The 15,359-nt window shown below is 50.0% G+C and overlaps 1 protein-coding gene across 5 annotated transcripts in view; it reads left to right on the plus strand.

The window, feature by feature from the left end:
* ABR (ABR activator of RhoGEF and GTPase) overlaps positions 1 to 15,359 on the plus strand; it is a 117,420-nt gene that overhangs the window by 82,421 nt on the left and 19,640 nt on the right. For 4 of the 5 annotated variants that reach the window (XM_083587544.1, XM_083587545.1, XM_083587546.1 and 1 more), the window contains 3 exons: positions 169 to 243; positions 1,266 to 1,363; positions 3,022 to 3,153. In XM_083587544.1, the coding sequence (XP_083443670.1) occupies positions 169 to 243; positions 1,266 to 1,363; positions 3,022 to 3,153 (305 nt within the window). Of the gene's footprint in view, positions 1 to 168; positions 244 to 1,265; positions 1,364 to 3,021; positions 3,154 to 13,115; positions 13,559 to 15,359 lie in introns of those variants that run through there. The other variant, XM_083587548.1, reaches the window with a different exon arrangement.

A 15,359-nucleotide genomic window follows, 5' to 3' on the forward strand; every position in this document is an offset into this window, starting at 1 on the left:
TCTTCTTCCATTAGCTAGTCATTTCCTGGGCCCTTTAATTAATTGCTTCAACTTAGCAGCCCGAGCAGTTCCACTCAAAGCTTGTTCAAATAATAATGATTGCAACCGGAAAAACAAACAAACAAATCTAATAGCTTTCTCTTTGGGTGGTGCTTTGTTTCTCCGCAGATGATGAATCTCCTGGGATGTATGGCTTCTTACATGTTATCGTCCACTCTGCCACGGGCTTCAAACAATCTGCTAGTGAGTGCTGCTTCTGGGGTTTTTTTGGAGTGGGGGAATGTCTGCATTTTTGGTTTCTCCCCTGCCCCGTTCTGTGATTTGAGCCAGCAGTGGCCTGGCATAGGAAGGGGCCAGAGATTGCAACTGCTGCTTCTTGCTGCCTGGCCTTTTCTGCAGGGTCCACTGAGCCACCACCTGTCAAGGAGCTGGGGGCTTCCCTCCCCCTCCTGCTTTGCTCTTCAGCCCCCTCCCTTATCGACCTGATTTTTATTTTTTGGCTTTCTGTTTGAGGTCTTCCCAGGCTCCGTTTCACCCTCAGATGAAGCGGCAAAGTGCAGTCTAACAAATCAGCAAACACCATCTCTCGGGCTGCTAGTCTTGGCTTCTAGTGCGACTCTGGGGGTGGTGCTTGTTTGCTAAATAGATATTCTGCATCTGAAGAAGCTGGAAAAGTGGTGCTTCAGAGCCGGCCAATTGCCCACTTCAAGAAATATTTGTCTGTTTTTAATCGTGCACGTCTTACTCCCATCAGTCCATTAACTTACCCCAGTTGCGTATGAGAAAACGTGATAATTATGGAACCTAAAGGCTATGCAAGACTTCTCTTGCTTTTAGACAAAAGCACGGCTGGGTTTGTCACAACGGCGTCTTCGTCTGTAGAGCATGAGACAGTAAATCTTGGGGTCGTGGGTCTGAGCCCCGTGTGGGGCAAAAGATTTCTGCCTTGCAGAGGGTTGGACTAGATGACCCTCGCGGTTCCTTCCATCTCTACAATTATTTGATTCATCTAGGACTAACAACGAGTCCGTCCTCCGTAGAACTGTGTTAGATTACAACACCGTAGAATTATTATTACTGCATTTATTTATTTGTTTTAATTGACCTGCTGGCTGATCGAGCAATCAAAAGCTTTTGATCCATCAGTTAATCTAACTGATCGGTTTTCAGTGGTGCCCTTCCCAGTTAGAAGTATCCAGTCTTGCCCCCTTGAGGTGCAGGGCGGCAGGAAGATTGCCTCACATGTCTCTTCTCCCTATTCCCAGACCTCTACTGCACGCTGGAAGTCGACTCTTTTGGCTATTTTGTCAGCAAAGCCAAGACACGGGTGTTCCGGGACACGACCGAGCCCCAGTGGAATGAGGTGAGCAAGTCTAGTCCTCACAATTCTGAATTAAGGGCTGGTTTCAATAAGAACATAAGAAGCTGCTCTGTCCACCAGCCCATCAAGTTCAGTGCTGTCCAAACTGACCAGCAGCAGCTCTCCAGGAGTCTTATACCAGCCCTACCTGAAGACGCTGTTGTGCACTGGACCTGGGACTTTCTTCATGCAAAGCCAAAGCTCTGCCACTGAGCAACAGCTCTTCCCCTAAAAATAAAGCAAGATTCTAGTCCTCATGCTTCCAGATTAAGGGCTGATTTAAATCGCAACATTGGAAGCTACCTTTTTAACCAAAGTTGTTGAGCTACACACAGATGAGAAGAGGTGTTCCTTTTAACTGCCTTGGTTTTTATTTTATTTTTTAAACTTAATGCTCCTTGATGCTTAAGGAGGTGTAGGAGTAAGAATGTGCCTCTCACTGCTAGCCCCTCGAGCCTCAAGCGCCCTATTCTGCTGCGCATGCAGCTCCAGCTCCCTGCCCTCCATCTGGCTGTGCTCACTCCGTTGCGGGAGGGAGACCCTCAAAGGCACTGGCTGGGTGGTCACTCTGGGTGGTCATTGTGCCCAGCTCCATCAGGAAAAAATAAATAAAGCGATAAAACCTGCGAACTCCCCCCACCCAAAAAACCTGAAAATGGCCAGGCTCACGTTGGCAGCGTGGCCTTCCTCCCCCACCTCCTCCCTCTCATCCACCAGCCAAGGGAAGTTGACCTCTCATCACTTCCACTGCTGGTGGGGCACAGCCTCCCCCAGAACTTTTTTTTTAACACCCCCCAAAAATGGGGAAAAACCGGGGGGGGGGGACCCAGGTTGCCATACGTCCCAGAAATTCCTGACATCTCTTAAAATTCAAAAAAATTCCCCTGGATGCCATTTTAAGCGCCCGATTTCTGTACATGTCTGGAATTTTTCAGACACATGGCAAGCCTACGTTCCGCTCCGTCAGACCAACTGGCTCAGTGTTGCCCACACTGATTGGCAGCAGCTCTCTCAGATTTCAGATCAGGAGGGACATTCCCAGCCCTGCCTGAAGATGCCAGAGATTGAACCTGGGACCTTCTGTATGCAAAGACCATTGACTGCCAATACTGTCCACCCTGACTGTATACCCGAAGGAGCGTCTCCATCCCCATTGTCCAGCCCTCTCACTGAGGTCCAACTCCAAGGGCCTTCTGGCGGTTTCCTCACTGCGAGAAGTGAAGTTACAGGGACCCAAGCAGAGGGCCTTCTCGGTAGTGTCACCCTCCCACCAGATGTCAGAGAAACAATCATATGAGTTTTCGTAGACATCTAAAGGCAGCCCTGTTTTAGTAAGCTTTTAATATCTATATTTTGTTGGAAGCAACCCAGAGTGGCTGGGGCAACCCAGTCAGATGGGCAGGGCATAAGAAATTATTATTACTATTGTTATTGTTATTCTGACTGGCAACTCCAATGTTTCAGGGAAGGGACGTTCTCAGTCCTACCTGGAGATGCTGTCGGAAATTGAAACCTAAGACCTTCTGCGTGTAAAGCAGAGACTCTTGCTGAGCTACGGTCCTTCCCTTAGCGACACAGCAAACACGCCCATCTCCCCACCCTTCCCAGTGTCCCCACTCACTCTCCTCTTCTCCCCTCTTTGCTCTGCCCCACTTCTGCAGGAGTTTGAGATCGAGCTGGAGGGCTCGCAGTCGCTGCGGATCCTCTGCTACGAGAAATGCTACGACAAGAGCAAGATGAACAAGGACAACAACGAGATCGTGGACAAGATCATGGGCAAGGGGCAGGTCCAGGTAGGGCCACGCGGGCATGAGAGTGGGAAAGGGAATGGGCATTGTGGAATTTTGCAGAGATGGCATCTAATGCCGCCATACCACCCTCCACGTTGCAACCACCCGTATGCAGAAAACTAGCACCTCAAGAAGAGATGCATTCATGTTGTCCTGCCCCTGAAGCTCAGCGACACCACCCCTAGCATATAGTACAAAGTGATGGAAGAACCACAAAAGTGGGTTTTTTTTTGCAAAATGGGTGAGATTTCTGCCTCCTAATGGGACAGTCTCTGGTACATATTGCCAAGGCGGTGGTAGTTATCTTGGAGAAGGTATGTGAGAGAACATGTGGGGTGTTCCTTGGTGTGAGGCAGTGTTTTGTTTCCAAGCCACAAGGTCTTCTTGGTTGTTGCTTTTCAACAATGAGGCAGAGGGCCTTCTTGGTAGTGGCGCCCGCCCTGTGGAACGCCCTCCCATCACATGTCAAGGAAATAAATAACTATCTTGACTTTTAGAAGGCATCTGAAAGTAGCCCTGTTTAGGGACATTTTTAATGTTTGATCTTTTATCATGTTTTTAATATTCTGTTGGGAGCTGCCCGGAGTGGCTGGGGAAACCCAGCCAGATGGGAGGCGTATAAATAATATATTACTACTGCTACACTACTACACAGTGGGTGGCGCTGTGGGTTAAACCACAGAACCTAGGACTTGCCGATCAGAAGGTAGGCAGTTCGAATCCCCGTGACGGGGTGAGCTCCCGTTGCTTGGTCCCTGCTCCTGCCAATCTAGCAGTTCGAAAGCACGTCAAAGTGCAAGTAGATAAATAGGTACCGCTCCAGTGGGAAGGTAAACGGCGTTTCCGTGCGCTGCTCTGGTTTGCCAGAAGCGGCTCAGTCATGCTGGCCACATGACCCGGAAGCTGTACGCCGGCTCCCTCGGCCAATAAAGCGAGATGAGCTCCGCAACCCCAGAGTCGTCAGTGACTGGACCTAACAGTCAGGGGTCCCTTTACCTTTACTACTACTACTACTACTACTACTACTGCTGCTACTGCTACTGCTACCTTGCCTTCCTTTTTAAAAGTGAGTGCCCTTCAGGCCATTATTGGCAATCCTTGCTCCAGGGATCACATGCCTTGTTTGGGGGCATTGATCAAGAGGCCCTTTGCTCCTCCGCTTGCTAGAATGCCAAAGCGATGCAGTTCAACCCGTCTCGCTGGGTGCCAAGCTGCAGGCGGCACCACTTCCTTTGTGCCACTCTGCCAGGCTCTCCGTGGGTGGGCTTGCTTTTTCCTCTTTCCTCTCTGGCATGCTGCGGCTTTGTCTGGCTTCCTGCTTCTTGTCTCCAGCCCATCTGTATGTTCGCAAGCACGTTCTGGAGCGTATCTGGTCTCCGACAAGGGGCGCAAATTGTACTTGGCTTGCAGAGGGTCAAATCTTGGCATCAAAGTGGAATACGTCTAGTTCCAGAAATGTGGTTCTTTGGAGTCTTAACGCCCTTCAGGGTGGCTTTGCATCAGATAAAAAAACCTGTGGCACATTTATGCAGGGAGAGTTCCCTTCTCTTAGGCCTGTGTGATGGTCTCTCCCTAGTACAGCCTTTGCTGAACAGATGCCTTATAGATGTGCAGGACTAGCTGGGGCTGATGGGAGATGGATTCCAAAACATGGATGGAGCTGATGGGAATTGTAGTCGAAAACATGGCTGTGCCAGCTGCAGCTGATGGCAGCTGGACTCCAAAAGATCTGGAGGCCCCAAGCTGGCAAAGGGCTTCCCTGGTACAACTTACTTTGTGGACTCTCTATTAATTTTCAGTGAGTTTTATCTGCAAAGGTAACTCACTCTTTCCATATTTTGGCGGACACCACCTGCAGTTTTTAGGGAGGCGTAAGTTTCCAAGTGACTCACATCTCTGCTGTTGTACGATTGACCTAGTTCTCTATTTACTGGGCTGTCCTCTGACCCAGGGAGAGAAATACCCTGCTGGCTTTTCAAAGATGTGTCTCAAATGGCCCATCCTTCAAAAAGGGAGATGATTTGTTCTTCGGTGATAATTCCAGAATAATGTAGAGTTGCCACTATTTTTAAAAACTGGCACAGGCTGAGGCACCATCAGAGTCTGTGAGCAGACCGACTGTTTTGCTAGGTGTCTGAGTGTTCTCATAGCAATGTGTTGTCTGCTTTTGGGTTTTGGTTTATTTTTCTGAGGTTTTTTTTCTGAGGTGCAATAGAAGCTAAAATTGCCACAGGATAGTTTTGGGGAGGGGTGTGGAGGAAACCTGGATCCAAAGACCTGTGCAAAGCTTCAGTGTGAGTTTTCTTCATCTACATTTGAATGCTGGGACCCTGGTGTCATATCTTGCAAACACAATTTTATTTATTTGTTTTGTTTGTTTCATAAAATTTATAACCAGTTGATGGTAAAAAGAAACAAAACCCTCAAGCGGTTTACAAAAAAGATAAAGCAATAAAATTATCCATAAGAAAATTCGCAACAATAATTTCAGACTTTCAACAAGTTAAGATAGCAATAGACTAAAATCAGATTAAAACTCATAAGAATTTAATAAGTACCTGTCTGCTGGATCAGGCCAAAGGGGGCCCACCTAGTCCAGCATCCCTTCTTGTATTATCCAATCCTCTTTCAAAGCCACCCCAGTTGGCGGCCATCCCTGCCTCTTGCAGCAGTGAGTTCCACAGTTTAACATCTGGCTGCATGACAAAGTCCTTATTTGCATATGTCTCAAATCTCCCAACTGTTTTTTCAGTGAGGTGCCCAGGCAGCATGAGGAGGGAGTCTGCTGTTTGAGACATGCAAGTCCCATACCCTCCCAAGCAGGGCTGCATGAGACTACTCAGGACAGATAAAATAAAGGCTTTATTCATGCAAGCGCATAGTTAAACTCTCTCCCACAAGAGGCAGTGATGGTCACTAACTCAGGTGGCTTTAAAAGAGGATTAGACAAATTCATGGAGGAGGAGGGTAATATCAAAAGCTACCAGCTTGTGGTCTTCCATTTGGGTCATCTGCCTGGCCCCTGTGAGAACAGGATGCTGGACTAGATGGGCCACTGGCTTGATCCATCAAGCTCTTCTTAACTGAGCAGCCCCTTGGGTCTGGGCCAGGAACCATTGGGAAGAAAGTGGCATCTTTTCCCCCTGCTGTGCTGCCCTGACTGGAGAAGGGGCAACAGCAGAAATTCTCCCTCCCTATGAATCAATTGAAGCAGATACATCTAAGCAATTGGAGTAAGCCTGCTCTGCTCCCAGGACTGCCTTCTGCCTGCTTTCCCAGCCCCCTTTCCCCCCACTCCCCAGATGCGCGCGCGCACACACACACACACACTGCCCCATATCATCTTTATCCCACGGTTGCTCTAGCAACAGTTGCTAAGACAACTGTTGAGTTCCTCTCCAATTGGGAGAGGCGGATAATGAGAGTGGAGGGAGAAATATTAGCACCTGCCTGAATAGGATGCTCACCAGACACAGAGTAATAAAAGATCTATTGGTGCCATATTGAAGAGAAGGCGTCTGTATTAGTGATTGAGTCCTTAGGGGCTGTGGGGGGGGGGTGTTTCTTTCTCAAGCTTCTGTCAGGTTCTTCTGTCCTCTAAGCTGTCTGTGCCCTGAGCTCACGTGAACAGAGATCCAGTTGGGCTGAATGAAAAGGAGCCTGTCTGTGTGTCCCTGTTCGTTTGGGGGGGGGGGTTGAAAGGAAGGCGGTTCTGTTCTTGACACAGCAGAGGCTGGGGGGGTGGGGGGCGCGGAGAGGAGGCTGTTTGTATATGAAGTTTCAGAGCTGGTTTTCAACCATTATCCTCAATGTCACATGTGCAAACAGACTAAACTGAGTCAGGCACCCCCCCCCCCCGCAGGGTTGTAGTGAAGATAACATGGAGAGGTGGGCAGGGAACAGAACTATGCTGCTACTTTGAGGTTCTTGAAGGATAATAACATAATAATGAGTAAGCAGTGGCACTCTCTCCGCTTGTGGTTCACAGCAAGTGGTATTTTTCAGAGCCTCTGATGGTGGATGCAGAACGTAGCCACTTGGGCTAGTAGCCACTGATAGTTGTGTCCTCCACGAAATTGCCTAATCTTTGCCTTTGCTGGGAATTGCATGCAGGGAGAAAGTTTCTTCTGTTGCGTTCAGGTCCTGCTTCTCCTTGGGGGCGTCTGGTTGGCCCCTGTGAGGACAGGACTAGATGGGCCCCTTTTGGCCTGATCCAGCTGCGGCCAGCTCTCTTCGGATGTTCTTAGGCAAATGCTGGAGGCCTCCTAGCCTGGAGCGGCTTCTGCGTCTGGTTGCGGGGGGGCAGTGGATGGAAACAGCGTGGCCGTGTCATCGCAAAGGAGGCTTGCCTCAAGGAGCATGAGTCACGGCCGCTGGGTGTGTGGAGATTCCAGCCGTGTGAACCTTGGGGGCGGGCAGGGGAACCCTGGGAACCAAGGAGCTCCCCAGTGGCCACAGCTCGGCCAGCTGCCTGCGATAGGCAGTGCCCAGTGGTGTGTGTGCTGTGCTGCGGGGACGGGGGTAGGAGATGTGGGCAAGGCAAGGAGGGCCAAGAGGCCTGTGGCAGAGCCCATGCAGAAGGTCAGCTCCAGCAGTGTCTCCGGCTAGGGCTGGGAGAGACTTCCTGCCTGGAGAGCTGCTGTAGAAAATACCCAGCTAGGTGGACCAATGAATGGGCCCAGCATAAGGCAGCTTCCTGTGTTCCTGCTGAAACGAGCCCTTAGAATCATAGAGCTGTAGAGTTGGAAGGGACCATGAGGGTCATCCAGTCCAACCCCCCGCAACGCGGGAACCTTTTTGCCCAGAGTGGGGCTTAACTCAGAACAATGAGGACTGGAATCTTGTTTCTTTGTTAGAGGGTGAGCTTTGGCTCTATAGTAGAGCCCCTCCTTCGCATGCAGAAGGTCCCTGCTTCAATCCTCGGCATCTCCAGGTAGGGCTGGGAATATCCGCACGGACAGGCAGTGACTTTCTAGGGTGCCAGACAAATCCACCTTTCCCTGGGTGCTGAAGGTGGCTCCTCTTTTCAACCAGAGCCCAAAGTCTTTTCCCTCGTCCCAGGAGAGACAAAGCAGCTTAGACTAAACCTATGGGCAGAATCCTGCACAGACCCCCGTGTCCTCAGTCCATCCCAGATCTGTGTTGTTTTGCAGCCTCTTTCTCCCCACCCCTCCAAGTTCCAAGCCTCCCCCCCCCCCCCAGTGCCTCTGAGCCACCCTGTCCAGCCAGGAGAGCTGTGCAGACAAGGGCCCTTTTGTCAAGCCAGGAGACCTGTTTCTGGCTTCAATTAGGTGGGAGGCCTGGCTTGGGGGGAGAAGACCCCCGGGGTCAGTGGCAGGCAACTCGCTCTGTCTCGCCGTGGTGCACAGAGCCCTGGGAAGGTGGTCTTGTGAGGTTCATGGGGCTTGCAATGGTGGCACATGGCCTAAGATTGACCTTCTGTGTATTGGAAGGATTTGGCTAGAGGCAGCTGGACCAAGCCCTGGTTTCCTAGTTGTGGCTGCAGTGGTGGCAGCTGCGATGGTGGTGCTGAGCCTACATAGAGCCTGCTGGATCAGGCCAATGCCCATCTCATCCAGCACCCTGTTTTCCCCTGAGCACATCAGCAGTGCTCTCCCTACTTGCGATTCCCACCATCCGGTATTCAGAGGCATTAATGCTTCCCAAGAGAGGCATCGTGGCCACTGTTGTCTTCCATGAGTAGAAGACAGAAGTTTATAAATTGAGGCACGGCATGGAGAAAGTGTATAGAGAAAAGCTTTTCCTCCTCTCTCTCAACCCTGGAACTTGTGGACTTCCATGAATGCTGGAAGGTTCAGGATAGATGAAAGGAAGGACTTGTTCACACAGCCCACAGTTAAACTACGGAACTCCCTCCCACATGAGGCAGGGATGGCCACCAACCTGGATGGCTTTAAAAGAGGATTAGACAAATTCAGGGAGGAGGAGAGGCTTATCTATGCTACTAGCTATGGTTCTGAATACCAGTTGGGGAAAACCTGAGGAGGGGTGAGGGCTCTTGTGGTCCAGTCCTGCGTGCAGGTTTCGCACACAGGACTCTGGGTAGCCCCTGTGAGAAAAGGATGCTGGACTAGATGGGCCATTGGCCTGACCCAGCAGGAACTACATCTGAGGTTCTTCATTTGTCCAATCCTCTTCTGAAGCCATTCAGTATTATTCTTGTTTATAATAATATCACCACCCTGAGAATCATTATGAATGCGCAATGCAGAGGCTCTCTGGAGAGGCCCAGGGAGTATTTCCTTTAAAAAAAGGCCTTTTCCTGATAGCGGCTGTGCTCTCTGCCTCCTTATGGATCAATTGCATGTTATTTATGTATCAGCCTCCCTCAATCAAACAGTGCTCTGGGCAGTTCGTCAGCAGATGGAATTAAACAGCAGCCACAAATCAGCAAAGTCTCTGAAGCGGCGCAGCGTCAATCAGCATTTCGAGCCACTTGCAGTAATAATAGTTTTTGCCTTGTTAGCTACGGTCCAGCACAAACTGTAATTAGTTCAGGGAAAGGGAGTGACTAGGAGAGTAACAACCCTGGACTGCAAGGATAAGGTCTCAGCTGTTCCTTTTACTGAACACGGTATAGTATGGGACTCACCAACCTTTTTGAGACCAGAGGGCATGTGTCAGATTTTGAGTGCTGTAGGCGCCAGTCACAAAATGGCAGCAGGAGGGGTGGCATAATGCAAAATTAGAGAGTCAGCCACCCCAACAACCTTACACTGACCATGGGGAGTCAGCTGTGTCCTGCTGGTCCTGATTGTAGAGATTGCACAATATTGATTTTGCACAAGCACACAAACGCAGGTGCTGTTGCTGTCAAGTAAGCAACAGGGAGCATTCCTCAGCACCAGGGAAAACAAAAAAAAGGTGTGCACATCACATTCTCATTTCACAGAAACTGCTTAGAAGGTCCTTGCACATTTTGCACCGTAACTTACTTTCTAGGAAGGCGAGAGACTTGCTTGTTTTTAAAATGGAAAGTCAAAGTCTAGACCAGTGTTTCCCAAACTCGGGTCTCCAGCTGTTTTTGGACTACAGTTCCCATCATCCCTGACCACTGGTCCTGCTAGCTAGGGATGATGGGAGTTGTAGTCAAAAAACAGCTGGAGACCCAAGTTTGGGAATCTAGGGCAACTGCTGAGAGACACCTGAGTTAATCCCCACAACAACCCTGTGAGATGGGTTAGGCTGAGAGGCAGTGACTGGCCCCAGGTCACACCCAATGAGCTTTGTGGCTGAGTGGGGATTTGAACCCAGGTCTCTCAGCTCCTAGTTTGATGCTCTGACCATACTGACTGCATTGACAAGCTCCTTTGAGGTATGTGTGCAGCTGTTAGGCTTAGATTGCATATTTCTCTCTTAAATAAAAGCGGAGTGCCTCTGTGCCACAAGCAGAGTGCATCTCCCTTACCGACTAGCTGCTTCAAGCTGTCAAACCTGTTAAGGCCCAGCATGCGGGCTTCTTGCTGAAACATCTGGTTGGCCACTGGGAGGACGGAACGTTTTGTTCTTAATTCTAGCCGGGGAATTTGTGAAACAGCCTTCTCCTTTTTGTTTTAGAAACTCTGCTTATTTTGCCTCGTTATATCTACGTCAGTGGTTCCCAAACTTTTTTGGGACCCTGCCCCCCTTCCTGCTGGTTCCATATACTCACCCGCAGTTCCCCCCTACCCTATAAAAAGCATTCAGAATAGCCATCTGCACAACCCACTGAGGAAGATAATAATACAATAAAATTCAAAGCAGTAACGATTGATTGCACATTTGTTCGAAATCCAATTAAAACTATTGAGTTTAATTAATCCAACAAGACTGATGACCTTGATAATCGGTTGGGTTGTTTTGAACGGATGAGCCAATGATTCCGGATTGCCACCATCCCTGACCTGTTGGCTGTGCTAGGAGTCTTGCTGCATTTTGGGCAGGGGGCACAGATGTTTACCCCCCCCAGCACCACCCAGCTTTGGAGTTTTAAGGTTTTTGTGGCCTTGGAGGACCCTCTTCAGGATGCCTCTGATTGCTGACAGGTGCCTTCCAGCTGGGAATGGGGGCAGAGAATGAGGCCAGCTTATGGGGGAATCCTGGAGGTTTAAAGGAGGAGAAGGAGGAGGCCTCTGCTGCTGTCTGCCCCCCCCCAATCACCACCACATTGGCTTCTCATTTGCAAAGGAACATTCCAAACTGAGCTTGCTGTTTAACTCTTGCTTCTACTCTGAGGGAGAGGGATGGAAGGAGAGACAGATGGAGACATTGGTGGAAACCTGGTGTTCTTGACCACATCAAGCAGGGGAATCAGGATGTGTTAAAGACCACTGGTTTTGGGGGGGGCAGGTGTTTCATCCTTGGGTGTGATCCAAAAATGCAAACCTTACCATCTTTGAGTATTATGAAAGACCTAACGTGAGCCGTGATATACCCCCGGCACCTGTTTTCCATGCCTGGGTTATGTGGCATGGTGCAAGTGCCTCTGAGCATGGACAGAGAGCTGGGGCCTGTTGCTTGCTCATGCGTCACCACAGCCAGTTCTTGACACTGGAAGGCAGGGCCTTCGTTCACCAGCAGGTTGTCAGAAGGAGTCACATTTATACAGTAGTACCTCGCATTACAGACGCTTCAGATTACAGACGCTTCAGGTTACAGACTCCGCTAACCCAGAAATAGTACCTTGGGTTAAGAACTTTGCTTCAGGACAGAACTCACTCAGCGGCGGCAGCAGCAGGAGGCCCCATTAGTTAAAGTGGTACCTCAGGTTAAGAACAGTTTTGGGTTAAGAACGGACCTCCAGAACGAATTAAGTTCTTAACCCGAGGTACCACTGTACTTCACTGCAGGGCTTGCTGACAAGACTTTAAAAAGCTGATTGCTGGCTGGGGCCAACGAGACTCTCGTAGTCCAAGACGGCACCAGGTTGGGGAAGTCTGGGGAGGACTCTGTGTGCTTGAGACCCTGAAAAGCTGCTGCTAGTCAGAGTAAACAACACTGGCCTAGATGGACTAATGGTCTGGTGTAAGGCTTTATGTTGTTAAAAAATGGAAGCGCTTTAGCTTCAGGTTCTGTGTGTTCTCGCAGAGAGCATGTGTTGAAATGCACACCTGCATTGTGAGGGAATCATGCTCAATCTTGAACGCATGCCGCAATCTCGGAGCGCCAGGTAATAGCTGGGCCACAAGACCCCTTCAGAAATAAGTGCTGGTTTAGTATATCCATTTGAGTGTTGGACTGAAAACTGTGGAGACTCGGGATTTTATCCAAGGCTAGTCCTGCTCAGAGTAGACCCACTGAAATGAAAGAACATGCCTGCCTTAGGTTCATTAATTCCAATGGGTCTCCCCAGAGTAGGACAAGCGTGAATACAGCCCATAGATTTGCATCCTTGCTTAGCATATTGGGTGATATCTCTCAGCCTGGTCTACCTCGCAGGGTTGTTTTTAGTATAAAATAGAGGAGGGAAAGAAAACAATCATAACAAACTTAGATGTTAGCAACCCAACAACCCTTACTTAGCTTAATTCTCAACCCAGTGAATTCTTTTGCTCCCAGATCTACCAATTAGCAGCAGCCTCTAAAAGTTTTCCACTGATTTTCTGTCTGATATAAAAGAATCTAGACCAAATAACGGAGCAAAGGGGGTCAGAAAACTGTCTTGTTTTGGTAGCTTGTGCTCAGGAGGGGACATCTGGCTGGCCGCTCACAGGGACAGATGGGTTAGTGCCTCCATCTGATGATCCAGCATAGGGAGATATTGATGCTGCTTTTATCGAGAGCAGCCCACCCCCTAAAAGGCACCAACCCACGGGCCACTGGCAACCCAGCGACTAATCCTCTTGAGAAAGTCTGTGCACGACTTAGGCAAGAGGGAAGCAGCCTGGCGCTTGAGGGGTTAACGCAGTAGGGGGAAAGGGGGGGTGGAGAAGCTGCTAGGAAGGGGGCGGAACAGAGACTGGCTTTCCTTGCTCCAGCCCGCGAGAGGGAGTGTTCCCCTCAAGTCAAGTCGGAGAGGATGCTGGAGAGATGAGGGGCTCTTTCTTGCAAAGTCTCTGAGGTTGCACGGGAACCGGCTGCCCCCCGGGATGCCCCCCGCCTCAAACTGCTAGCCAAAAGGAGAGAAGACCCTCTCAGAAATCTTTGGCATCTCCTAATCCATTGCTGATTTCCGGGGGTGCTCCCCGCACCCAAGCAAACCGCCCCCCCCCACTGAAGTGGGGAGAAAGCCAGCAAGATGACAGAGGTGCTGGTGCAAAGCCCCGAATGCCCGCTCAACCTGGCCTCTGAGCGGCTGGACCACTGCTCCCTGGACAGCTTGGAGGAAGACGCCTCCGAGGGCAAGCGGACCCCCAACACCGGGTCCAGGCTGTGGGGCCGGGTGCGCAGCAAGCTCCTTCGTCAAAAGGTGGGCTGGGGGTTGCTCTTCCTTGCATCTCTCTGCTTATTTTGGGAGGGGGAGAGGGGAGAAATGATTGGTGCATATGCTACTGTCTCCTGCTGCAGTGAAAGGCATCACTTTTGTGGCTGCACGGTTAAATTTTTGGGGAGCGGTGTTCTCAAGACTCGTCTCCTTTTCCGAACTCTGCATCAACTTGCAGTTCTCTCCCTCCTCTAGCGGGTGGGGAGTCAAATTGCCTCTCAGGGTATACCCAAGGCTTTCATTTCAGACCCCCATTTTTTTCTCTCTTCACAGCCTTGCTGTGGGAATCCCCCAGCCCACCATGTGAAATAGCTACTACAGCTCCCTTACCCTGAGCTCCTGCTGGTGCCTTCTTTCGGACATGGCATAATGTAGGGTGGGAGTTGTACATACTGAGATCTAGCTGCTTGAGGAGTTCATGGACTAAGAGGGTGATGCGACATGCAAAGGAGAGTAGCTGGACGGTTCTGACACTTGTTAAGGCTCCAGATTTCTCGGGCTAGGGAGATAGTTTGGATGTTTTCTGGCTGTCTCAAAGTTGGTTACTTCTTTTTAAAAAGAGACCTTCATTTTTACTTTCATTTCATAACCTCATAAACATTGGGGTTGACTGGCTCTTAAAGCAGTGCAGAAGGTGTACTCTATGGGGTTTTTAGAGAGCACTGGCTACTTTGTAAGAATAGGTTCTGGGGCTGAGATCGCTCCCAATCCCTTCCCAGCTGGCATGACTACAGCATGAGTTCTCCCCAAAGTGTAGTCTCTTAGGAGAGAAAGGGTCAGTGCTCCTGGGCTGCTGACATGCAGGGAATGTGAGACGCGCTTTGTGCAAACGTCACCGGAGCTACTGGCATTTTTTTGTTTTGTTTCGTCCTTTCAAAGGTGACAGCGGAGGGACGTGCGGGTCAAAAATGCTGCCTCAGGGCTTCCAGGGGACACCCAAGGACTAACTGCACCAGGCGTGGGACACCCCAGCCTTCCTGCACACACTCAGTCGCCTTATCCTTGCTGGAATCTTCTAGCCCAAAGTTCCTTAGTGTTTTTGCATGTGTGTTTATGCAATCTCTAGGTTTCTAGAGGTGCATAAAAAGACTGGCTGCCTTAATGCCTTTTCCTGACTGTAGCTTTGAGAGATTTGGGGGGGGGGTCTTTTTCAGCCGCTGGACTCTCTGGTTAGGGCTGGGGGTTTTCTTTGCCCAAAATCCTGGAGAGCCGCTGCTGGCTAGCATCGAATGCTCCTGAGCTGGATGAGCCAGTGGTGCAGCTTCCTCTGTTCCTGTTTAAATTGGCCCGTCATTCCTTAATTCCGAACCATGAGGACCGGGATCTTGCTTCATTGTTCCAAGGAAAGGGCTGCAGCTCAGCCACACAGCATCTGCTTGCAATTCTGAAGGGCTGACCCGGTCCCTTCAAAGACCGCAGTGGTGAAAAAGTTGTTCTGTACCCCTGGCGTTCATATTGCAGGAGGCCTTCCCTCATGCAACTGTTTTTATAAAGTTGGGGCATGATTTAGTTAGGAGGTGGAACTTGTGGATTTAATTAACAGCCCCTTTCCTCCCCCCCCCCAGTTATTTGAGCTCTGACACCCCCTACAGCACCTTCTGTGTCTGCTTCTATATAGGTGAAGACCTCTGATCCTCAGCTCTTGTTTTGAACATGGAAATGGGTTGTGTGTGTGTACTCAAGAGTCCTTAAGGTAGACCCTCACTGTTTGTTGTGCCAAAGTTTAATTTCCAGGGAGCACAAGGTGCAGTCGTGGTGTGTGATCTGCATGGATTCCCTGTGGTTT

This window comes from Podarcis filfolensis, assembly GCF_964270895.1.
Source record: "Podarcis filfolensis genome assembly, chromosome: 15".
Classification (NCBI taxonomy): Eukaryota; Metazoa; Chordata; class Lepidosauria; order Squamata; family Lacertidae; genus Podarcis; species Podarcis filfolensis.